At 40.1% G+C, this 25,443-nt stretch overlaps 1 protein-coding gene across 2 annotated transcripts in view; it reads left to right on the forward strand.

The window, feature by feature from the left end:
• Positions 1-25,443, forward strand: part of EGF (epidermal growth factor) — a 109,916-nt gene that overhangs the window by 78,817 nt on the left and 5,656 nt on the right. For both annotated transcript variants that reach the window (XM_045880593.3, XM_045880594.3), the window contains 9 exons: positions 2,789-2,956; positions 3,648-3,797; positions 6,897-7,007; positions 11,706-11,822; positions 12,517-12,639; positions 16,126-16,248; positions 17,607-17,751; positions 22,446-22,610; positions 24,061-24,178. In XM_045880593.3, coding sequence (XP_045736549.1) covers positions 2,789-2,956; positions 3,648-3,797; positions 6,897-7,007; positions 11,706-11,822; positions 12,517-12,639; positions 16,126-16,248; positions 17,607-17,751; positions 22,446-22,610; positions 24,061-24,178 — 1,220 coding nt within the window. The remainder of the gene's footprint in view (positions 1-2,788; positions 2,957-3,647; positions 3,798-6,896; positions 7,008-11,705; positions 11,823-12,516; positions 12,640-16,125; positions 16,249-17,606; positions 17,752-22,445; positions 22,611-24,060; positions 24,179-25,443) is intronic.

Here is a 25,443-nt window from a genome sequence, read left to right on the forward strand (position 1 = left end):
TTACATACTTCTAAGATTCCTTAAAAAATTAAAGGTATACTTTACAATAAGTCATAAGCTTATGTAAGAACATAGACTTTATTCATCCATGCACTTAACAGATATTTATTGAATCATCTTGGGGAGTGGAGATACAGTAGAGAGTAAAACAAAAATGGTTCCTGTGAGGTCATGGAGTCTGGGGGTAGGGGTGTATGTTATTAAAAAAATACATCACCCAAATAAATGGAAAATTATAGCTTTGATATATGAAGGCATAAAGGGATTTGAAAATTCCTAACCAGAATGTAAAGATACCATATGCTAAACCAAAAAGCATAACAGATACTTTGTGAATAATTTCTGTGCTGCCGTAATCTGTGACTAATACAACTTCCTATTAAAAGCCATTATTGATAGACTTTGGGGAGGGTATGTGTTGTAATGAGCACTGGGTATTATATAAGACTGATGAATCACAGACCTGTACCCCTGAAACAAATAATACATTATATGTTAATTAATTGAATTTAAATTAAAATAAACCCATTATCAGATACTTGTTAGAAGATCTAAGTGACCATTTCCATCATTACAGTGCCATCTACTGGCATAGAGAGGTGGCTTCTCAGCTGCCCACTCTGGGTTTTCAATGTAAAGATTGAAGGATTCATTCATTCATTCATTCATTCATTCATTCATTCATTCATTTCTTTCTTTTTTTTTTTGCGAGACTGCGTGCACGGTAGGGATGGGGGAGGGGCAGAGGGCAGAGGGAGAGGGAGAGAGAGAATTTTAAGCAGGCTTCAGGCTCAGTGTGGAGACTGACACAGGGCTCGATATCATGACTCTGAGATCATGGCTTGAACTGAAATCGAGAGTTGGGTACATTACTGACTGAGCCACCCAGGTGCCCCTGAGGAATTCATTTTTCATTTAACATTCAACTGTGGCTCTTCTATTTAAAAAAATAAGGAAGATTATGTCTAGGGTGAGGTATTTGTTGAAAAACTATAGCTAATTCTCAATATTAAAAATAAGAAAAATAATTTTTTTTTAAAGATTTTATTTATTTATTTGAGAGCGAGAGAATGAGAGAGAGTACATGAGGGGGGGAGGGTCAGAGGGAGAAGCAGACTCCCTGCCGAGCAGGGAGCCCGATGCGGGACTCGATCCAGGAACCCCAGGATCACGACCTGAGCCGAAGGCAGTCGCTTAACCAACTGAGCCACCCAGGCGCCCGAAAAATAATTTTTTTTAAAGATTAAAAGAAAACATAGCTAATTCTGACACATGCTACAACATGGGTGAACCCTGGGGACATTATGGTGAGTGAAATAAGCCAGTCACAAAAGACAAGTACCATATGATTCTATCTACTTGAAGTATCTAGAATAGTCACATTCATAGAAAAAGTAGAATGATGTTTGCCAGTGACTAAAAGGGGTGGGAAACAGGAAGTTGTGGTTTAATGGATATTAGAGTTTCCGTTTTGCAAGATAAAAGAGTTCTGGAAATTGGCTGTACAACAAAGTGAATGTACTTAGCACTACTAAAATGTACGCTTAGGTTAAGATGATACGTTAGAAGTTTTTTGCCATAACAACAACAACAAAAACCTCATAGCTATATAAAAAAATTTCCTTGCTGCATTTATGGCTTTAACTGGGAACAAAAGGCTAGACACTAAAATGCATTTTAATGGCCCTGGTCAATAATGATGGATGGAGACTCGTTGTCACCAGAACAAGTCATTTGAGTTTGCTGCCAGAAGAGGGAGATAGTCATTCTAATCCACCAAATCCATTGCTCATTTGCAAAAAAACTGGCCTGGGAAATGTGACTGGACATGATTAAAGCTTCCAAATTTGGGGCTCCCTAGCTTTAGCCTCTAGCCCTTTGAGATAGTGTATTCCAGCATTTCCCTGCTTACTATAAATACTTGAATATCTTATCAGGGCAGTTGCAGGGGTGTGGAGGGGTGGCTTAGTGGAGGTGGGGTCAGAAGAACCCACTTAGGCGTTGATAGGCACCATGAAAATGGAGGCAGTAGATAATAAATGACTTTTAAACAGCTTGGCTAATAAGGGAAGGAAAAAGACAAAAGGAAGCTAGAGGGGCCTGAGAGATGAGGATATTAATCAGCTAAGAGAAGGCAGCTAGTAGAATGAAGAGAGTGAAGATGTAAAAGAAAGGGGTGATTGACAGAACAAGGTGCAAGAGAAGGCAGGAAGAATGAGACCAGAAGTACAGGCCAAAGCACTAATACTAGATAACAGGAGAGGTAAGGAGGTGGGGGGTCCGATGCAGGGAAATGTGTTGCTGGAGATGGGAATTTAAGGAGACTACTATTCAGTTACTTCAAATTGTTAAAGATCCTTACAACGACCTGTGAATTTAGTCTACTACTTACTGTTGCCACTCAGAAGACAAGGAACTTAATGCAAAGAGAGGTAAAAGAACTCACTGAAGTTTAGTCTATAGTGACAGAATCACCAAACACAGAAACATTGCCGCCCTGGCCTCCTCCTTCTTGATACTCTGTCAGTCAGCCCACATTCTCCCACTCCCCAAATGCTGTGTGACAGGGTGAGGACCTCATACCCCGCGGTTCCCATTCTAAGAGGAGGTTCCCTCATCATGTGGGTCTCCTTGCTGCAGGCAAAAGTAGGGGCATGTATCTTGCTTAGCAGCTCTATTAAAAAAATGCTTTAGTGTGGGCATCGTGTGAGCATGTTGTAAGCCTTGTTCGTTTAAGAATATTCATGGCAAAGACAAGATGTATGTAATGGATTTAAACTGCTTCCAGGGCACCCATTTGCTGTGGCTGTGTTTGAGGATCATGTGTGGTTCTCGGATTGGACAATGCCATCGGTAATAAGGGTGAACAAGAGGACTGGCAAAAATCGGGTACGTCTCCGAGGCAGCATGCTGAAGCCTTCATCACTGGTTGTAGTTCATCCGTTGGCAAAACCAGGTACACTGGACATGTCCACAGTGTTTCTTTGGCTGGCACCTGTAACTATTTTAACTGATAGGAGAGGAGGAGGGGGGTATTGCAGTTCTCACTAATTTGGGTAGATATTAAGATTTCCTGAGATTTGGACTGGGTTTAAATTGAGACAATCTGATAGTGAATTTGGACTTTATCTCTCCATTCTCATGTTGACTTCTCCTGACCAGCTTCTACTTAAATTGTTCCTTTTCAAGGATTCTTGGGTTAAAGTCACTGAGGGTGAGGATGAGGGATGGGGGCGATTTAGACACCTGCAGTAGAAGCTTCTATCTCTACTGGGGCCTTTCCCTAACCCCCCCCCCCCCCCAGAGTGCCTGTGAGTGAGCATCACTCAGTGTCCTATAATAACTTCCTTCTGAATTGCCCTTTGTCAGTTTGACTAGATTATGAGTCAGGAAATAGGGATCACATCTGCCTAAAGAGCTTCTTGACCAAAGTACTGGCTATACTCAATAAATACTCACAAGGTAATAACATTCTGAGCTGATCTTAGAACTGGCTCCATTAAGGAACTCTTCTGAAATAGCTCTTGATATAGGCTCCATTTAGATATGCTGAGTTTCTCCCCCCAAAGGCTGTACCCTGTGACTTGTATCAATGACACTTTTTTGATCTCCAAGCCCATCTGTGAATGAACCTTTCTCCCCCCAAGGAGCACAGCCCTGCTTACATCAAAATGGAGGCTGTGAACATATTTGCCAAGAAAGGTTTGGAACTGCTCAGTGTTTGTGTCGTGAAGGTTTTGTGAAAGCCCCAGATGGGAAAACGTGTCTGGCTCTGAATGGTCACCAGATACCAGCAGGTAAGATGATAAATTGTATGGCTAAAGTATCTTATTTTGGCTCAGGAATATAGTTCTACATCAATCTCTATGCTTTTACTCATGTTTAATATTTTGTAAAATTAAAAGCTTCCCTGCTTTGGGGCACCTGGGTGGCTCAGTCAGTTAAGCGTCTGACTCTTGGTTTCAGCTCAGGTCATGATCCCAGGGTTGTGAGATGGAGCCCTGCATCGGGCTCTGTGAAAGACGTGGAGCCTGCTTAAAGATTCCCTCTCTCCCTCTGCACCACCGCCCCCCCAAAAGCTTCCCTGCTTTTAGGGATGCCAAGTATTTTTGTTTTGTTTGTTTTTCTCCTCTGATGAGTTTGGGCTCCTTATTAAAGACTAAATTCAATTGACCTCTTCTAGTTATAAAATTAACAAACAAAAGATAATCTCCAAAATGTTGAGTTCCAGTCCTCCAGCCCCCCATTTACAATGGAGTGGCCCAAACTTGGAAAAAATATGCCAGCATTTTACCACCCCAGATAATGTTCAGAGACATTTTGTTTAGGCATTTTATGGCCTCAGTTTTAGTGTAGTCATAGACAATCCTTCTACTACATAACTGGTCTTAATATGAAAAACAAAGTCCTTTATAGTAAATAACTTTAGGATAGTAAATAACTGTAGGGAATGTAGCCTGAGAAGGCTTATGATCCATGTTTCAAAAGCTAAATGCGACTTTGAGGAAGAGGAAGGAAGAAGAAATCAAATGTGTTGTGTAACTGGTAGTGCTGATCTGCTTCCCTTGAATATGTATGCAAGCAGTGAAGGAGTCGTTGGATTCATCTCTTGATATCTTCATACCAAAAAGAACTTAAATGTTATTAAAGATTTTTTTTAATTCGTTTATCTAGTAGGTATGGTATAAGTTAGGTGATAGATTAGCAGCAAACAAGTGGGTTGATTATCCATGGACCAGAACTGGTGATTTTGGATTTTCAGAATTTTCTATTGATTGTTGCTTTAGAAAAAGGGTTCTCAACATTTTTGGTTTTAGGACCCCTTTACACTCTTGTTTTAAAAGATTTATTTATTTATCTTAGAGAGAGAGAGAGAGTGTGCGCCTCCCCACTGAGCACAGAGCCTGACACTGGGGCTCAGGGCCACAACCCTGAGATCATGACCTGAGCCAAAATCAAGAGTTGGACACCAGGTGTCACCCAAGGACCCCTTTTCACTCCTAAACATAATTGAAAACCCCAAAGAGCTTTTGCTAATGTGGGTTGTATCTATCAATATTTATAATATTAGAAATTAAAACTAAAAGTTTAAAAAATATATCTATTAAACTTACAATAATATTCCAATATGTATGAGCAGAACATATTTTTAAGGAAATAAATAAAATAACGATTTTCTAAAACAAAAATATATAGTGAGCATAATGGCACTGTTTTGCATTTATATCCTAATGTCTGGCTTAATATAGGGCAGCTGGATTCTCATATCTGCTTCTATGTTAAATCTGTTGCTGTGTTGTTTTGGTTGAAGCCTACGAAGAAAATCTGACCTCACATAGACATGGATTTGGAAAAGAGAGGGTTGATCATTTAATAGCCTTTTCAGATGACTTTTTTGTATATCTTCTTTTGATACTATGGCAGAACTGGACAGGTCATTCTTAAACCATAGTTGCAGTGTGGAATCTGAAGCCGTATCAATAAACTTTTTGTAACCGGCGATGTTAAAATCCGATGGTCTGTTTTGTACTTTGAGTGGCTCTTTTACCAATGCATGATTTTGTGGCATTATGTTGGTCATTTGAAAATACGGATTGGCTGAGTTGTGCGTATCTTCCAAGCGTCACACACACTTACAAGTCACATTCATTAATTGTTACCATCAAACTCATTAGACAGGTCTTTGAGTTTTGGGATTTTCATCAAGCTCAGGGTAGTGGAGAAAATTTTTCAGAATTCTACTTTTCACTTGAAAGCTGAACTTTTATCATTGGCAGTAAGTACTGTCAATTCTTTTTCTTGAAACGACAGACTCACCTCATTTTTGAGAAAACGCTTGCCAAATTTCCAAGTGTTAATAACATCCCTTGTCAGTCAGCCTTTCAAGTAAAAATTATGTTCAATGAAAAAAGAGGCTAGTGTCAGTTTGCAACTCGAAGAGTACGCAAGTGCTTTTCCTCCAGATGACCAGACGTCCATCATAACTTCAGAATGTACCCAGAGTGTTTTATATATACTTTCCATTTAATTATATAGAATATTAAAGAGCCAAGTGTTCCATGGTTGAGGTTTTAAAAAATTAGTATCTTACCGCTTCATCATGGTTCTTCTTAAGTGAGACAGGATTTGTGTGTGCGTGCGTGTGTGTGTGTGTGAGAGAGAGAGAGAGAGAGAGAATGTGTGCGGCGAAGAACATGACTTTAGTTGAGCTTGGTACCATTGCCTTAATTCATGCTGAGATGCCAGCAGTCTTCCATAATATCTAATGTCACATGTATTTGCATTTTGTGAAAATAGTTTTGACCTTATGGACTCGGTGCAATGGGAGCCCCGGGGGTCCATGGACCACACTTAGAGAACACACTTAGTGTTTTAGGGGATCCATTTTTCCCATGTACTGGGGAATTGCATAGGTCCCATACCTATGTTAAATTATGGCTTGTTTATGCCCTTCCACATTTCTAAATACAGGCAAAATAAGGCTAAAATAAGTATTAAAGCAGCCTAAAGGAGAAGGAGTGTATATGGAAGGCAGGTTGGGGAGATCATCTTATTAATTTGTCCTTAGTGATGGTGGGCTGTGACTGTGAGTTGATTATGTCCATAAGGACTTTAGTATTCTACTCTTACTGTTTTTGCCAGTACCTAAAAGAGTCCTGTCTTTTTGCCCTCTGGCTCCCCCAACCCTCAACCATCAAGTGCGCTGAGTGATGCTTGGAGGGTATGGTATAGCAGGCAAGATTTTCTAAGTCATCAGGACACTGCTAGTTTCCCTGAATGCTCTTACTGTAAGAGTAAGTCTAAACTTACAACCAGCAAACAGCCATAAATATAAATTAAATCAAACTTTCTTGATCATAAAAGGTACAGTAACTGTAACTTCTGCCCTTCACTAGGTAGTGAAGCAGATCAAGTAATGCCATTGGATGTCTTATCCAGGAATAGAGGATTTGAAGATAACATTACAGAATCTCAGCATTTGCTAGTGGCTGAAATCATGGTATCAGGTATGAATAAGGAGTTCTCCAATATAGCTTTGGTTCCAACAATTTCCATCCTACCAGTTAGAATCCTGAATTAGCTCTCTAACTTTGGCTAAGTGTACACAAACCTAGTGAAGCCAAACTTTGGACTCAAACTTTGGTCCTTCTTCTTTTCTGAACCTTGTGCCTGAGGAAGATGATTCCACGTTAGACTGGACATGAACTTTACTCATTGAGCGTCTTTGAACTGAAACTTTTTGGAAGAAATCTAACTTAGAAACAAAGGTGAAAAATAAGACAGAACAGATTTGAGTGTGTCCCCATCCATACCTAGTAATTTTGATATTTAGCCCATCTAGCTATATACTTCCATTAGGGTGAAAAGTAGATAGTAACTGATAAGCAAATATAGGTTGGTTGCTTCAGCTGCTCCAGAGTTTACAAACAGCAAATGTTAGAATTGTGTTCTTCTATATTGCACATTTATCACCAAGATGCTAAATAATTTTTCAGTATTTAACAACTTCAGGGAGCCTAGTTCTTTTATACTCTATATTCAAACTGGGCTTCACTCAGCCCTAGAACCTCTGTAAACCTCACCCCTTCTTCACTGCTCTCTACCTGTAATCAGTACAGATCTACTTTGAAACATTTTATTTATTTATATTTCTAAGATTTTATTTTAACAAAGTATCTGTGGCTAAAAATAAGTTTGAAGGCTCCACATTAAGACCTTAGATACACTGAAAGTGCTCATCCAAATTTTGTGGTCTACAGACTACTTTGTTTGTGTATAAGACCCCGGAGACCGCTTACCTCTCCCTGTAAGAACTTATCCATACAGCGGTGCCTGGGTGGCTCAGTTGGTTAAGCGTCCAACTCTTGATTGCAGCTCAGGTCATGGTCTTAGTGTTGTGAGATCAAGCCCTGCATCAGGCTCCCCAGTGGGTGTGGAACTTGCTTAAGACTCTCTCTCTCTCTCTTTTTTTGGCCCCTCTTCCCTCCCTCTCTCTAAAAAAAAAGAACTTATCAGTATGATTTTTTTATAAAATACACAGAGGTGGATATTTTTGGTAATAATAATTTGTATGGAGCTTTAGAGTTTACCAGGCACTTTACCCTCTAATTTGATTCTTTTTTTTTTTTTTTTTTTAAGATTTCTTTCTTTACTTGAGAGAGTTGGGGGTGGGCACAGAGGGAGAGGAGAGAGAATCTCAAGCAGACTCCCTGCTGAGCACGGAGCCCACCATGGGTCTCGATCTCACAACTCCAAGATCATGACCTGAACCAAAATCAAGAGTCGGAAGCTTAACCGACTGAGCCACCCAGGCGCCCCTCTAATATTTTTTAAAGCACATAATATATATATATAATACATATATATGTATAAGTTCTAATTTTATTCTTATCACAATCCATCACTTTACAGATTTGAAAACTGAGACTAAGGTATATTAAGGTAATGAGTTTACCAAAAATTTTTGAAAATTATGACCAAATAATTAATTCATGTCAAGAGAAAGTCTAGAAAACAGCACACTAAGAATATTACTCATTTAGTGATTATTTAATAATTTTCTACATGCTGTGCTAAGCACTAGGGATATGATGATGAGCCAAATATAGCCCTGTTCTCCAAGGTCACCGTCTGGTGTAGAGACAAATAAATGATAGAATAAAACAGTATAAATAAATATTAGCAGTATTGAAAACCATTTAAAAGTTGCTAAGGATCCCTGAAGGTTCCCAGAGCATAATTTGAAAGACTCATGTTTGGGAGATTCAAAGACCAAGATAATGACAGATAGTAAACTGACACATGGGTGGGATAGGGGAGTGATGAGAAGGCCAAAGATTTGGAATACATATACTGTATAATAGGCTGTGTTTGGCTTCATACCTGAGACTTTATCTTGTGCAGAATAGATGAAATTGGCTGTTTTTGTGAAAACTGCCTCATCTTTCCATATCTGAATTGGGTTCTATTTTGTCTTAGTCTATAAAGTTCTAGTTCTACTCATGTTAAGCTAAGGGGTCATATTTATATTTTGTAGTGAGATTTCATTTAAATAAAGTGTCTATGCTAAAAAGAATTTGAAAACTCTATAATAGATTTTAGGTTAGGATCAATATATTCTTATTCCCCAAAGACACACAGACTGCTATGTAGCAAGTAGATCTGTATACAACAAGACAAATTCAATCATAAAAAGGTTTCATTGTCAGGTTTACTAAAATAATGAGTTCTTCTAAATTCATGAATAAAATTTGAAATTCTTAACATGGCCTGCTGGGTGCTAGCTGAACTAGTCCTTACACACCTCACCAGCCTCAGTGTGTGCCTTTCTGTGCTCGACTTTTTTTTTTTTTTTAAGATTTTTATTTATTTGACAGAGAGAGAGAGAGAGAGTACAAGCAGGGGGAGGGGCAGGCAGAGGGAGAGGAAAAAGCAGGCTCCTTGCTCAGCAGGGAGCCCAATGTGGGGCTCGATCCCAGGACCCTGGGATCATGACCTGAGCTGAAGGCAGATGCTTAACCATCTGAGCCACGCAGGCACCCCTCTGTCCTCAACTTTCTTTTTTTTTTAAAGATTTTATTTATTTGAGAGAGAGAATGAGAGACAGCACAAGAGGGAAGAGAGTCAGAGGGAGAAGCAGACCCCCCGCTGAGCAGGGAGCCCTATGGGGGACTCGATCCCAGGACTCCAGGATCATGACCTGAGCTGAAGGCAGTCGCTTAACCAACTGAGCCACCCAGGCGCCCTGTCCTCAACTTTCTATGGCCGGCTTCACTTACATTGGCCTTGTCTGTAACAGACAGATGCTGTGTTCTCAGCTCACAGTGCTCTTTCTAAACCCTTTCAAGTCCTGTGTATCCTTCAGATCTCAGCTTCAGATCTCACGCAGAAAGCTTTTCCTAGTCCCCTAAGCAGGTGAGATGAGAGTTATTTCAGCTCTCTTAGAACCTGGGACTGTTTCTTGAGAGTGCTTATCTTACCTGTACTTCAGTAACTAATTGTACAAGAAAGCAGAGACCCTGTCTGTGTTCTCCATCACTGTATTTTCAGCTCTCATGTAACAGGTACTTTTAAAAATTAATTTTCGTAGTTTAACTAATAGGCCCAAGAGTCTTTTCTAGTGTGATAAGGCTAATTCTGATTCAGACTGTCACAATACTCTTCTTCTTTATCATCCGTATTTACATATGTATAAAATTTATTATTCTCAAGTCTTTTTTTTTAAATCACTTTTTTTCCCAAGTCCTTACAATTATCATGTGAAGTAGACTGGACAAAAAGTGTCACCCATATTTTGGAGAAGAGGGATGTGAAGCCCAGGCACTCATTCCTTCCAGAGCTAACTTGTGGAAGAAAGAACTTTGGCTATAGCCCATCTCCCACCCCCCAATGGCATATCCATTGCTTTTCATTATGCAAAAGCTGCCTTGGGGTTTGCAAGTTACCAAATAAATCCTGAATCATATTCTAATTTAAGGCAATTCTGCAAGTGATTTAAAATGTCTTGGGTAATTGGATCTTGTCCACTATACACTGAACAAGCCTTGTGACTTGAGAGCTAGTCTTCCAAATAAATGCCAGATCAAATGGATAATTGATTTAGTCTGAACTTATCCATCTTGAAGAGTCATGAGTGACAGGAGGTGACCAAGCAAGAATGAAGGGCATGTGTTCCCACAAGAGAAATCTCACACAAATAGCTAAGCAAATCAAATGCAATTACCCAATGTCTGCATTCACATGGAACCTGAATCCTACTTAGATCATCAAACCTTCTTTAATTTATGGGCAAGTTTAGAAGGCTCTTTTACCTCTTCTGTACTCAGATGAGCAAACTTACCAGTGAATAGAGAGATGATAGTTTATATCCTGCTGTGGTATGTCAGATCCCCCCAACTCCAACTGTGGCATTTGGAGAATGATTATATATATAAGTAGTCAAAAGAAAAAAAAAAAAAAAAGAACTTGCTCATGTTTATGGCTCAACATGCAGCTCTGTCCCCTGGGGGATTTGCATTTCAATGGAGTATGAAATGAAATGATCCATTTACAGCATTTAGTTTATATGGTTCATGACTTTGTAAAAGTGCCTTGAGGTTTGCAAGTCACTGCGTAAATCTTGACAATAAACATACATTGTGACATACATATTCTCATATACATGAGACATAATTTTAGTACATTGACAATAAATCTTTTTATTATATCTTGTATTATTGTAATAAATTCTTATTTATTGTGTCTCTGCCATGTTGGTACACAGATCTACTTGTTAAATATTAGTCTGTGTCTTTTGGGGAGATAAGAATATATTGACCCCTATCGTAAGTCATAATGGTTGAGAATTCTCAAACAATAAAAGGTTTGATATTTGAGTCCATTTACTCCTGGAAATTTTATAGTTCAAGTTTGCTTTAAAAAAGCAAATGCTTTTTAAAAAATCATAAGTTCACACAGGGCTCTTTGAACACCAATAGTTCTTTAAGACTAAAGATTTACTGAAAGCATGTAAATGGGAGCATATAGCTTATGGACCCTTTAATATAGATATAGCTTACAGGTCAACTAATTGTTTCTCTTTGGAGGTTAGGCTGTCCCAGAACTTGGAAAGAAAGTGCTGGAATATTCTGTAGAACCTAAAACATTCAAGCCCCTTTTCCCCCTAAGGTCTGCAAATAATCTGATGGGGTTCTCGCTGTTTGCAGATGGTGATGACTGTGGTCCTGTGGGATGCAGTACACGGGCTCAGTGTGTTTCAGAGGGAGAAAATGCCACATGTCAGTGTTTGAAAGGATTTACTGGGGATGGAAAACTATGTTTTGGTAAGAGCAAAGGCCAATACACATATCTGGAAAATAGTGAACCAGAAACATTCTTTCAGATAATACTGATTCAAAAGCTCCAGAGGATTTATGTAATCAGCAGGATGGAATAAATTATTTGATATTAGTTAAAAAGACAAAGGATGGCATATATAGAGTATATGAAACATATAGTATGTTGTTCTATTATAGTGAGTTTGTATTAGAATTATATAATATATGCAGTTGCTATTAAGGAGAAAATTTTATAATTGGCTTCAGAAGCATGAATTTGAGTTTGAGTCAAATTTATAAATTCACCAATTACAATAAAAACACAACTTTCCCCCCTAAAATCTGAGGTCATAAGTTTTAGTTTAATAAATAGATTGTGCTGGGATAGATTCCATTTTATATTGAATGCCTTGAAATTTTAAGTTAGTGGTTACTGTAAAAATCTCAGTTTTTATGGTCTGAAACTCTGGCACAATCTGATTTATTTACACATACTTAGCTAAGCAGACACCTAAGCAATCTGTAAAAATTGATTCGGAAATGAACTTTATGACCAAGATGCAGAGTCTGCATTACATTTGCAAACAGTATCTGTGAGTGGCTGAATGATGATATGTCAGCTTATACTTATTTTTTCCTACGATTCTCATTTATGCCAGGATTGTCTCCACATTTCACTAGTTCATCGTTTTGCCCACAGATATGGATGAATGTGAGACGGGCATCACAATTTGCCCTCCCACCTCCAAGTGTGTCAATACTGAAGGTGGCTATGTCTGCCGGTGCTTGGAAGGCTACCGAGGTGATGGAATTCACTGTCTTGGTAAGAGAGCGTGTGTGCCTAGGGAGGGGCCTGGAGGCAGCCCTCAGAGGATTGGGAAACACTGTGGGTGTGGTGGGTCGAGAAAAGACAGGATATAATTTAAGTGCCATACATGTTAAGACTAAAAGAGAAGTTGCGTGACCTGTTCAAACTGACATATCTCAGTTCTGGATGAGCAGTCAGGGTTGTGCCCTTGTGTTAGGATGGGACTAGTCAGCTTCAAGACCCTGCAGAGGTGGCGGGCCCCTCTGCTTTCCAAATTCTTTCTCTCGCGTTTGAGTGACACCAGTGCCTCATCAATACTCCACACCTCGAGCCATCATGGGGTTCGGGGGGAGTCCTACAGCATTTTCGTTATCCTTGGATTTTGCAGGTGAGCCATGGTGAACTGCAGAGCTGATCTGATGAGGCTTGTTGGAAGTCCCTGCTCTGTGCATAAAGGAAAGGGGGAGTGGTTCTGTGAAAGGGCTCATCAGGCGGCCCTTGAGGAGTGTCAGTAGATGGGAGATTCAAGACACTGACATTTAGATACAAGTAAAGAGTGATCAAGACCTCTTTCGTAATCACCGTCCTCTGCCAAGGTCTGGGTGTGGCTTCTGGGTTGGGAGCTCACTCAGTGGATGTCTCGTACCCTGCCAGGTGTCAGGAACATGGTAGCACCCCACAAGTGGGGACCTGCCTAAAGTCATCCTAGCCCAGTGAAGTGCTTACCGGGAGTTTAACAGGGCTTTCACATGTCTCTTCCAGTACTTTCTTTGCCTTCTGAAAACATACAAATCTTTTCACAGTAAGGGGCAGATGACCTGATAAGAAACTGAAATGATACTGCTTTCTCCCACATGCTGAGCTTAAAGATGAAACATCAGTCATGACTCCCAAGTTTTTTTGGATCTGGCTGGTTTAAATCAGACCTTTATCAGATTAGTTTTGTGGAGTCCACAGTCGCTTGTAAGTACTCTTTTCAGCACATAGTTGGCTGTCAGTTAGGAAAATGTTACTGCTCTAATTAATTAGGCTCATAGATAATTTGGACAAGCAGGCTTTCTATTTAATTTACTTTGAAGAGAAAAGAAGGCATACTTTTTGGATGTTTAAACTTATTAAACTCTGTTTCTCTGTTACTAACCTACCTCCTTCCAGTAGTGAACATGCAAAAGGGTATCACGGCCCAGCGTACCTGGTTGGTGTGGAGTCCTCACACCATATGGAAGAATGGGCTTATTCCTGTTTCTCTCTCTCTCCCTGCCTTTCTTCCTCTCTGTCTCCCTTTCCCTCTTCCTCTCCCACTATCTCTGCTTCTCTTTCCTGCTCTCCTCCTTTCCTTCCTCCTTCCAGATATATGTGCTTTAAACCATGCTTGGAACATAATAAATGCCACACAAAAATAATAAGTTATGCTTATTCTTAGGAGTGGTTGTATTTCTTGGCTAAAAGTATATCTTTGTTCTTGCTTCTTGGAAAAGCTCTCTCTGACTCTCAAGTTTCATTGAGATTATAGAAATTATAGAGATATAGAGACTATAGAGATTTCATAGAAATTACAACAGGAAGTAAGCAAAAAAAAAAACTCAATTTGAGTCATTTGGGATAGCAGCAGTTCAATGTGACAAATAATTATTTGGCACCTATTAGTGCAAAGACACAGTACTCATTAGTGTGAGGAACACCAGAATGATGGAGGTAGTGCTTGCTTGTGAGAAGAGTAGGATCTGAGAGACAGGGAGCTGTGAGAAGTGGTGAAAAGGGGTATGCATTATGAGGGAAGTAAAAACTACAATGAAAGTTCCCAACTGGAAGAATATCTGTTTGAGGTATTAGGAAAGACTTCATGAAGGAAGTATCACTGTGGATGGACCTTGGAGCATGAGTAAATTTTCATTAGGCAGAAATGGGAAGGAACGGGGAGAATTCCATGCATGAGCATATGACAGGTCTATTTGGGGGCGGAGAATAGCCTACAGGAGCACGAAGTATAGTGTATGTAAACTAGATGGCCTTTCTGCTGTGGTTTGGGGATAGGGGATCTGGTGTCTCTTCCTTTTCTTATAAGAACTTCAATCCTATTGGATTAGGGCCTCACTCTTGTGACCTCATTTAACTTTAATTACTTCCTTGAAGGCCCCATTTCTAAATATGGTCACACTGGGGGTTAGAGCTTCAACATAGAGATTTTGGGGGAGATACAATTCAGTTCATAACAGGTGGGTTGGATTACATATGTAGAAGACTAGAAGCTGAGGGTCAGTCATTAGGGTTTTACTTCTCTAGACAAACCCTATCCAGTAGAACTATAGTATAAGCTACCTACATAATTTAAAATTTTCCAATAGCCACATTACAGAAAGTACAAAGAAACAGGTGAAATTAATTTTTATATTTTATTAAATCCAACGTATCCAAGATATTAATATTTTAATATGTAATCAACATAAAAATCATTGAGGTATTTTATATTCTTTCTTATTTTGGTACTAAGTCTTCAAAATCTGGTAGATGTTTTACACTTACAGCATATGTCAGTGTAGACCAGCTGCAGTTCAGGTGCTCACACACACACATGGTGATGGCTGCCATATTGGGCAGCTCAACTCTAGGCAACAGAGAGCATTTGAGTCAAGGGGTGCAGTGATGGGAGATGTGCTTTAGGACATTAATCTGGTGCTGGTGTTTAGGAGTAGAGTGGGGGAGATACAGGATGCAGGGAATGTAGTGAGACTGTTCTTCTTATAGTAATGTAAAATTGAGAAGAAGGATTTAAATGTTAGGCTGGTGGTAATTGAGAAAGAAAACATCGGTAGTTGGGAAAGAAAGGGATGACTTAGTTTATATTTATGCAGAAATATTTTATTTGCTATAACATGTATGTCAATGACTGGATGTCTATTTGCAACAGTTAAGAATGAATCTTTCGGATCTGATTTTCTAAATGTTTGTCTAGAGCTAGTTTACCCATCTCCAACCTTCCCACTGAACTGTGTATTGGGATGTCTCCTTTCCTCCCAAGCACTGGGAAATCATCCAGCCTTATTTCAGGAGTTTAGAACACCTGAATGGGCAGGCAGCTGAGGGATCCAGTTCATCCTTGTGTCCAACAGTCATGATCGAACTTTTTATTATTTATTTATTTATTAAGATTTATTTATTTATTTATTTGACAGAGGGAGACACAGTGAGAGAGGGAACACAAGCAGGGGGAGTGGGAGAGGGAGAAGCAGGCTTCCTGCAGAGCAGGGAGCCTGATGCGGGGCTGGATCCCGGGACCCTGGGATCATGACCCGAGCCGAAGGCAGACGCTTAATGACTGAGCCACCCAGGCACCCCCATGATAGAACTTTTTAATCAAAAAAATACAGAGGCTCTGAGAGCATGCAGCATGGCAGAGGTTGAAGATGCTCCCCTCCCAGAATGTTGGCTTTTCCAATAATATAACCCTTTGTCCTCTTCTGCACCTCACTTTTCTCTTCCCTACTCCTTTGTTCCTGGCAGATATTAATGAGTGCCGATTGGGCATACACACTTGTGGGGAGAATGCCACCTGTACAAATACTGAGGGAAACTACACCTGCATGTGCGCCGGCAGCCTGTCTGAACCTGGGCGGATATGCACTGGTAGGTTGGTGGGTGGTCTAGGCCCAAGGAAGGGACTTAATTCTGGAAAATTCTATACCCCAATGTATTTGCTCTAGAGAGTCTAGAAATCATTCGATTCAACCCGGCTGGTGAGTTTACGTTCCTGATTAGGTGGATGCTAAGCTTGGGAATGTGAAGTAGTCCAAGTTTTCTTAATTTGATAACATCTGGAAGAAATTCTTTTTTTATTATTCACAATTCAATAAAGGTGGGAATACAGGTGGTTCTCTTTATGTGACTAATGTCTTAATTTGTAATGTTGATTTCTGGGGCTGCTAGAAAAACTTTGCAGGTCAAGGCAGGTCAGGAAGGATGTCTGGACCCTTAGCATTTTGAATCACTTTTAAAGCTTTTAAAATATTACCTTAAAAAATTAGTGTTTCTTGATCTGAATTAGAACTTCAGCTCTTTTTTCTTTCTTTTTGAATGTTAACAGTTGACTTCTGCTTCCTTGAGGCTCTCCCCAAATGGCAGTATCTTCTCACCACCTGTACCCCAGAAGGGGAGCTGGCTTCACCCAGACCCTGGAAACCAGGATCGGGGGCTCTTTTGCCACCACCTCCCAGCTGTTTACCTGTTTCAGCTCTGCAAGCAGGAAACATCTTAAGAAGGGAAATTTCCACACTTATTTGGGTCTCTTTTTTTAACACATTATTTTTCTCAGATAATTTGCTCTTCCTATAGTATTGAAAGACTGCTAGTATTTATATAGTCAGCCACACACCCTAATGTTTTCCTTTTAATGAGCAGAGAACTATTCAATAAAAGGGACTTTACCACTTTGACATTCCATCTGTTATGGTAACATTTCTTTTCTGTCAGATTTGCTAGTCTTGTCTTTGAGGGCTCCCCTGATATTTACATCATTTTTAGAAGAAAAACATTATATGGGAGAAATTTTTGAGGCTTCCGGGATACTGGGGGTAAGGGGCTGTATATTGGTGTAGTTTATAAACCATAAAGAGAGATTTTGTTCAGTGAGACCCTCTTAAAGCTAGCTGTCACTTCACATCATTGGTGGGTGTTTGTGGATGACAGATGGCTTTCATAATGAGACCAGTGACTCGGGATTCATGCAGTAATTTAGAATTGACCATTCTCTTACTTGCCTCCAGTATGCTTTATGTCAGACAATACTGAAGCTAAAGAAAGAATGCCTGGCTTCATGGTGAATGACATGAAGTCTGGTTAGGAAAGTGAAAACTAGAGTTGCTTCTGAGTTCCTGTCACTAAGAGACACTAGATCACAAATTGTTCACAGAGACTAGTTCCGGATATTGACCCCTGAAAGGCCTAATCACTTCAGAAAGTAAAAGTAATGTCTTTGATTCTTGTAGACTCTACGTCTCCTTCTCATCTCATGGAGGATGGCCACCCTTCTGTGAGAAATGGCTACCGGGAATGCCCCTCATCCTATGACGGCTATTGCCTCTATAACGGGGTGTGTATGTACATCGAAGCAGTTGACAGATATGCATGCAAGTAAGTCAAGCTGTCCTTGTGATGGCACAGAGATATGAGACTGCAGTCCATACCTTTTAGCTAATTCATAAAATTCGTTTCAAGGAGTTTTTTCTGTAATTCGGTTTTTGCTAGGGAAAAACATATAAACACACATGTATAAATTGTGTGTGTGTGTGTATGTACGTCCTGCACCCTCCCTGCATATCACCCCCCAGCCCCCAAGCTGCCGATGGTAAATATACGTTTAAAGAATTGGTGATTTTCCCTTTTACTTTCCTTGATGTCACTACTGGTACAATCTGGGGCCTAAACCTCTTGTTCTGGCTGAAAAACTTAGGTTTGTGAAAGAATTCCTTAAAACTTTATTTTCTGCCTCATATGTGGAGAACATCTACAATATATTTCTGAATTTACAAAAGTGTTATATATACACACTGGACTTCTTACCTTCAATTTTCAAACCTAGAAAAAAAAATATTTTTCTTCAGTTTCTAGTAGTTGGTGTTTACATTTCTGTTACTTAGTAACAATTGCTGGAAGCAGTCCCTGCTTCTCTTTGTTCCTTTTTTGTCCCTGTGATGGTTTCACAGTGTGCACAGTCAACTGAAAAGTAGGTTTAGGGTGCCCTGAAATTATAGGTCCTCCCACTGTACTTACTCAGAAAACATTTCCCTTGCGGCAATATCTAGTTCTGCATCAGATTTTACTTTTAGTGGATTTTGTATTTTCAAGTCAATCAGAGGAAACTGATAGGTCCTGAAAAATAAATAGGCCCCCCGTGGCTAGACTCCTGACTCATTGATAATTTCTCCATGCCGGAGGAAGAAGTGATAAAATATTCTGATCCTCAGGAATAGATGCTATAAGCTTAAAGGGTTTTATTATTTTATGAATAATAATCAGCAGAAACATAGTCTAAATTGTTAGAAGAACAAGTTATATTCTGTGACAAAGCGAATGGCCTTGCATTATAAATCATGTCAGCTAGACAAAAGGAATGAAAAATGCTCGTGAATATTAGTGAAAATGACTCAATTCTCATAGAATTCTACCCTCATGTTCGTATTTGCATGCTGTAATTTTCTAACATAAGTCCAATCTTCACAATAGTTATCCTTGATTTTGATAAAAAGAATCAATTTTTTTTCTTGTTCATGGCTCCTAATTATCCTAAATAATGAAACTGTGAAGATAAATATCCTACTTTATTAGATCACGGTTTGTTTTTCTCGACGGTACTTAAACTTTAGATGATAAGAGACATTACGGTAATGTGAAGGGTACTTCACAATTACGAATTGCATTTAGTACATTATTTTCACTTGACCTGATAGCATCAATTCATTAAATGATTTATGAACTCTTCAGTACGCTGCTTTTCTTTCTGTCATTAAATCCTGATGAAAATATCTTATTCCCTGATAATGTTTTAAACATGAGTTGCTACAAAATGACGATTAAACTAGAGATAGCACTCACATTTAAGGAGCTTTAATCAAAAGCAGTATTTAAAATATCACCCAGAGGTCCCACTAATCTAGATTGTAACTTTGTTTTTGAATTCTGCATTTAATAAAAATGTGGTTTAATCAGACATCCAACCCTTTCCTCCTTTTGTCTCTATGACTTCACCTTGTATTTTTAAAATTCTATAATAACACATCTCTAGGAGTGCTCACCACTCTAACTTTTATTAGAAACACTTCATCAGCATCATTCTGCAGAGTTTTCTTAAGACCATGAGAAGGTTTATAAAGGGCTGTTCTTTCCTTGCTCGAAAGCAATGGGAGCTCCCCTTAGATACAGAGATCCCCTGGCTGCCTGGGGTGCAGAGGATGTGAGAACTGAAGTCTCTATGCCTCATGTCTTCCTCAAAGGTTCCCTGGTCTGGAGAATCTCAGAAGACCAAGCCTCCTGAGCTAAGAGGAGGTCCTCATTCATTCTGGTTTGGCTTTGAACCAACCCACATGCTTCTGGCCAGGTCTTCTTTAGACCAAGCTGCCCCAACACCAGTGCTGTGAAATGTCTCATGAAAAAAGAGTTGTGTGGTCAAATCAGTCTGAGAAATGCTACATACTCTAGCCCTCAGTTCTTGATCATAGTACACCACAATGTTGTTGACCTGTCTTCAGTCCAGAATTTCTTGAAATTATTTGACCAAATAAATTCAGATTGGAATAATTTATCTGAATAAGTAAACCCAGAAATCTTTTGCTTGGTTTAACAGAACTAATTAATAACCCAAAGAACTCGTAGTGGGGGACCCATCCATGTGAAATGCTGGCCAACTGCTCTGGGCCATATATGGCTCAGGGAGGCCCCAATATGACAGCTTGCCTTTGCTCCCCAGGACTCTTGCCCATGTGATTGGCATATTCCTTGAGACCCCAAAATCTCTGAGATTAACACCCAACAGTTTAAAAGTGCTGCTAGGCATTGGTAATAAATGACTATAACCAAAGATAGTTAGAATTAAAACAGTATCCAGGAAAGCCTGGAATAACGTGATGGTCCTTTATACTTCCTACACTTAGATCCTATCATCTCTTTCATGATCCATTCAGGGGTGCATAGAGCATAAAACCCTTTTAGGAAGTAGCCCAATGTAGCAGAGAGAACACAGGCTTTGAAATCAGAAAACCATTTGGATCAAACCTGTCATTCACTGGCTAAAAGCAAAAAGACAAAAACTAACAAGTATTGGCAAGGATGTTGAGAAAAAGGAGCCCTCATACACTGTTGGTGGAAATATAAATTGGTACAGCCACTGTGGAAAACTGTATGGAATTTCCTCAAAAAATTAAAAATAGAAATACCATATGATCCAATAATTCTATTGGGTATTTACCCAAAGAAAAGGAAAACACTAATTCAAAAAGATATGTGCATCCCTATGTTTATTGCAGAATCATTTACAATAGCCTAGGTGTAGAAGCAACTGAAGTGTCCATTGATACATGAATGGATAAGGAAGATAGTGTGTGTGTGTGTGCGCGTGCGTGTGTGTGTGTGATGGAATATTATGCAGCCACAAAAAGGATGAGATGTGCCATTTGAGACAACATGGATGGACCTAGAATATATTAGGATAAGTGAAATAAGTCAGACTGAGAAAGACAAATACCATATAATTTCACTTATATATGGAAGCTTAAAAAATGAATAAACAAACAAGAGGCAGAATCAGACCTGTAAATACAGAGAACAAACTGATGGCTGCCAGAGCGGTGGGGGTGGGGGGATGGGCAAAATGGGTGAAAGGGAGTGGGAGATACAGGCTTCCAGTTTTGGAATGAATAAGTCACGGGAATAATGGCACAGCATAAGGGGTATAGTCAGTGATATTGTAATAGTGATATATGGGGACAGATGGCAGCTACACTTGTGGTGAGCAGAGCATAATGTATAAACTCGTCAAATTGTTACATTGTACTCCTGAAACTAATGTAACACTGTGTGTCAGCTATATTCAACCAACCAACTAACCAACCAACCAACCAACCAAATCCCTGCCATTCACCAGCTGTATGACCTGGTACAAATTACTTAACTGCTTTGAGCCTCACTTTTCTCATCTGTAAAATGGGAATCTGCTCTTGAAAGTAAAATGCGTAAAAGTGCCTCGCAAGTGTCAGTCAGATACATAGCGTGCTTAAATGCTAGTCTCATTCTTCTTCTCTCTTAAAGTGACTTTCCAATGCTCTTACGACCATCTCAAGGTAGAACTGGGACTAGGATCTAGATCTTCTGCAGCTTCATCTCATGCTTTTTCCGGGCTGTCTCTTCCCACCGGGAGGACCAGTATCAATTCCCTGGGCATTCATTCCTTCAGGTCCTTTTGGAATGAGGTGCGGATAGGTAGCCGACCCAGCGCTGAGCGGGGAGGAAATTCCTAACAAGTGAGCAGCTCAAAATGCTTAATAAGTTATTTTTGAAGTTTATGCTCCTGTGAAGAGTAGAATACAATTGTACCCAAGATCCCATGATTTCTGGAAGTATACATTCCCAGTAGATGGCAGCATTGTTTCATTTACTTTTATCTACGTGTTTGCAGCGTGTGGTGGTGGCTGGTAATGCTAGTTAGGGGTTTCACTAACGAAACACCATGAAAGCCCCTTTTCTTCCATTTAGTTTTTTCTCCCTTGAGGAAAGTACACAAATGTTCATGTGTCGCCACTGAGACCTTTTCTCTTGGGCCAGTGGTGATTTTTTATTTCCTTGGCTAACAAGGCTGTACTTCCTGTTCAGAGACTACACGCACACTTTTATAAGCCTGGTCTCCAGTGAAGGACTCTGCCTTCAAATTCTTCCTTCCTTTGACCTATACTCTCTGCAATGTGGCCAAACATTTGTCCAAAAACTCTCTTGGCTCTTAGGGCAGAGTTGCTTTGTGTTGGTCTTAGAGGTAGCTCCTTAGGATTTTAGCCTAACAGAAGCTGATCTTTAATCAATGTTCTGCAGTGCCTTGTAGAGGTGGTATGCAAATAATCCCTCCTCAATCCCAGGGCAAACAGACCACAGGGGGAAGTCCATGCTGCATTAACTTGTAAATCAGAGTGTTCTCAACTGACCCCTGATGGATTTTCCATATGCTTCTCAAGAGCTGAGTCTGGAAATGCAGAGGGTGAAAGACAGCCGGATATCGAATCTGAAAATATGTAAGTGGTTTTTGGCCAGGGCTCAGCGCTGACCTCTGTTGTGTGTTGTTACAGCTGTGTCTTTGGCTACGTGGGGGAGCGATGTCAGCACCGAGACTTGAAATGGGAACTGCGCCACGTTGGCCAGGGGAGGCAGCAGCAAGTCACCGTGGTGACCGTCGGCGTGGTGGGGCTCGTCCTGCTTCTGCTGCTGGGACTGTGGGGGGCTCACTGCTACAGGTGACCTTGTCTTTACGTCGGCACTTTCAACCTCCCTCTAGCACCTCCCAAGGGAACGCCTGCCTCCTCGAGATGAACTTTTTCTACACACGTGCCACCTTTGTTTATTTTTTATTTTATTTTTATTTTATTTATTTATTTTTTTAAAGATTTTATTTATTTATTTGACAGAGACAGAGATAGCGAGAGCAGGAACACAAGCAGGGGGAATGGGAGAGGGAGAAGCAGGCTTCCCCCCGAGGAGGGAGCCGGATGTGGGACTCGATCCCAGGACCCTGGGATCATGACCTGAGCCGAAGGCAGACGCTCAACGACTGAGCCACCCAGGCGCCCGCCACCTTTGTTTAAAAGGGGCAATAAGAGTAAAAGAAAACAAGAAACGGCTGAGGATTTCACGGCTCTAAAGTATCGGTGGTTTTACAGTCCTTGTCGGTATATCTACATCATTTATGGGGTTGTTACTGAGCATAATGCATTTTTATATTCCCCTTTTTTTCCTCTTAGGCATCACCTGCTTCCCCCCCACACCCCGCATAGGCTGCATAGTTAATTTTGCGTGGCTGCCTTCCACTCAGTCAATTTCCCGCAAAGTATTAACTTCTGTTCAAGAGAATCAGTACTTTCCCTCACTTGGAAGGTCCTTGGGGTTTGTGTTTTCAGTAATTTCAAGGTAAAAGTTAAAAACCGTGGAGCAAAAACATTTCATTAAAAACATTTAACTAAAAAAAGAATACTACATTAAGGTGAGGGGATCATTTTCCATTTTCTTGCAAAGGACTTTATCTCCCCCTATTATCAGCGTCGAAAGACGTTGTGTGTACCGTTACAGTTTGGGCTGTACAACATTATGGAGCCATAACACTTTTGGGCAGAAGGGAACTTTGTAGAATTACCTAATTGAACCCTGAATAGCCCATGACCCGCTTAACTAATGGCCCCAGTTCTCTGGGAATGTAGGGAATACCTGTACTACCTTCTGCAGGTGAAAACCCTCCCTTTACTGCCCTTCCCCTCAGGGCATGACGCCATGCCTTCTATAGACTTTGTGCTTTGCGTTTGTGAAACAAATAAGTATTTATAAAGCTAGGTTTGGAGGCAAGAGACCTGTTCTAGTTCCTAGCTTGGCAACTCTGAGATAGTATTCTCTTGGGTCCTCAGATGCCTCTCTGTGTGCATCTGATGCCTTTGGGCAGGAGGGGGCACCAAACTAGCGGGAGGAGCCCAGGCATCTCACAGAACCTTGGAAAAAGTGAAATATCTGGGAAGTTCTGCAGAAAAGAACGCCTTAGAAAACCTAAAGTTATGCTCCTAGTTTTCTTAATATTTCTTCTCTCTCAGACATTTTAAGTACCTACATTTCAGTAGCAAAAGCAGTTGTGCCTGACCATCCCTGAGTGGGCTATAGTTGTGTTTGGTTTTGAAATTGTCTCACATTTTGGCTTTATTGCAGGACTAAGAAGCTGCCATCAAAAAATTTAAAGAATCCTGATGAAGAGTCGAGCAGAGAAGTTTGCAGTAGCAGGTCTACAGACGGCGAGGCCGGGATGGCCTCTTGTCCCCAGCCCTGGGTAATGTGACCAAAGTACATGAAGCAAGAAATTGACTTCATATGGATCCCAGTTCATTTTTTCTCTTTTTTTTCTATCCTGTAGCTTCTTATGGCTTATGTGAAAAGCCTTTCCCAATTTTTAGGTAGTCTCTTTCAAATTGATGTCTTAAAAGCCCAAGATTATGCTCTACTTCTCTTTCTTTTTTTTTTCCCCCTTGTGTTTGTTTTTATTTTATTTATTGTGTTTGTTTATTATTTTATTATTTCCCCTTGTGTTTGTTTTTATTTTATTTATTGTGTTTGTTTATTAACTGACTTTATTGAAATGGAGTTGATGCTCTAATTTTCTTAAGATTTCTTGTCTTAAAAAAAAAAGATTTCTTTTCTTCACATACATTTTAAAAGGCGAAAGATTTATGCGTTTTGAAGAGAAACCGGAGTATTCTTCACATACATTTTAAATACCAAATTTCAACAGCAAAATAATTGCCAGATGTAGCAAATAAAAATACAGAATGCCTCGTTAAATTCATACTTACAGTGAATGTTTAAATTTAAATTCAAATTTAGCTACGTGTCTTGTATTTTATCTGGCAAACCTATACATTTTCCAAAAAGCACAGAGATTGGGAAGTTCAAAATGCTTCATAAATTACCCACTTCAGTAACTGATCTTGAAACCATATAGGGCGAGCTTGGGCTAGGCTAAGCTCCCTTGAAACTGTTGGAATTTCCATTTCCAGGCACCTGTCAGTGACAACTTGAGTAGTTCAATGTGTACTGCTGGTATTATGTGTGGCATGAATTGCAGAAGAGGCTGGAATATATGGCAGGTCCATGGGGGATTGAAACCTGTGAGTGAATAGGGAAAAGTTTATTAGGGAGATGTTTTGGAGGAGTGGAGGCAACATGTCTCTCCTTCCCGACCACGTCCTCAACCCTCCCTCCACTCACTGTGCTTTCCCAGAGAGGAGCTTCCTCGTGGCCATGCTTCTACCGAATCGGGGATCGCCGATCCTGCCTCTTAGAGGCATTCAGTGTATACTTGTTTTCTGGCTGAGACTTAAACTACAGATACTTAAAATACAAAAATCAAATAAGAAATGTGAAGTCTAGCCTGACCCTCCTACTAATTGACTGTCTTTTCTAAAAAAAATATTTTATTTATTTATTTGTCAAAGAGAGAGAGAGAGAGCACAAGCAGGGGGAGCAGCAGAGGGAGAGGGAGAAGCAGACTCCCCACTGAGCAGGGAGCCCGATGCGGGGCTCCATCCTAGGACCCCG

The sequence above is a fragment of the Mirounga angustirostris genome, unplaced genomic scaffold (genome assembly GCF_029215605.1).
Source record: "Mirounga angustirostris isolate CCGP_5_RB_7025 unplaced genomic scaffold, mMirAng1.0.hap1 SCAF_2, whole genome shotgun sequence".
NCBI lineage: Eukaryota > Metazoa > Chordata > Mammalia > Carnivora > Phocidae > Mirounga > Mirounga angustirostris.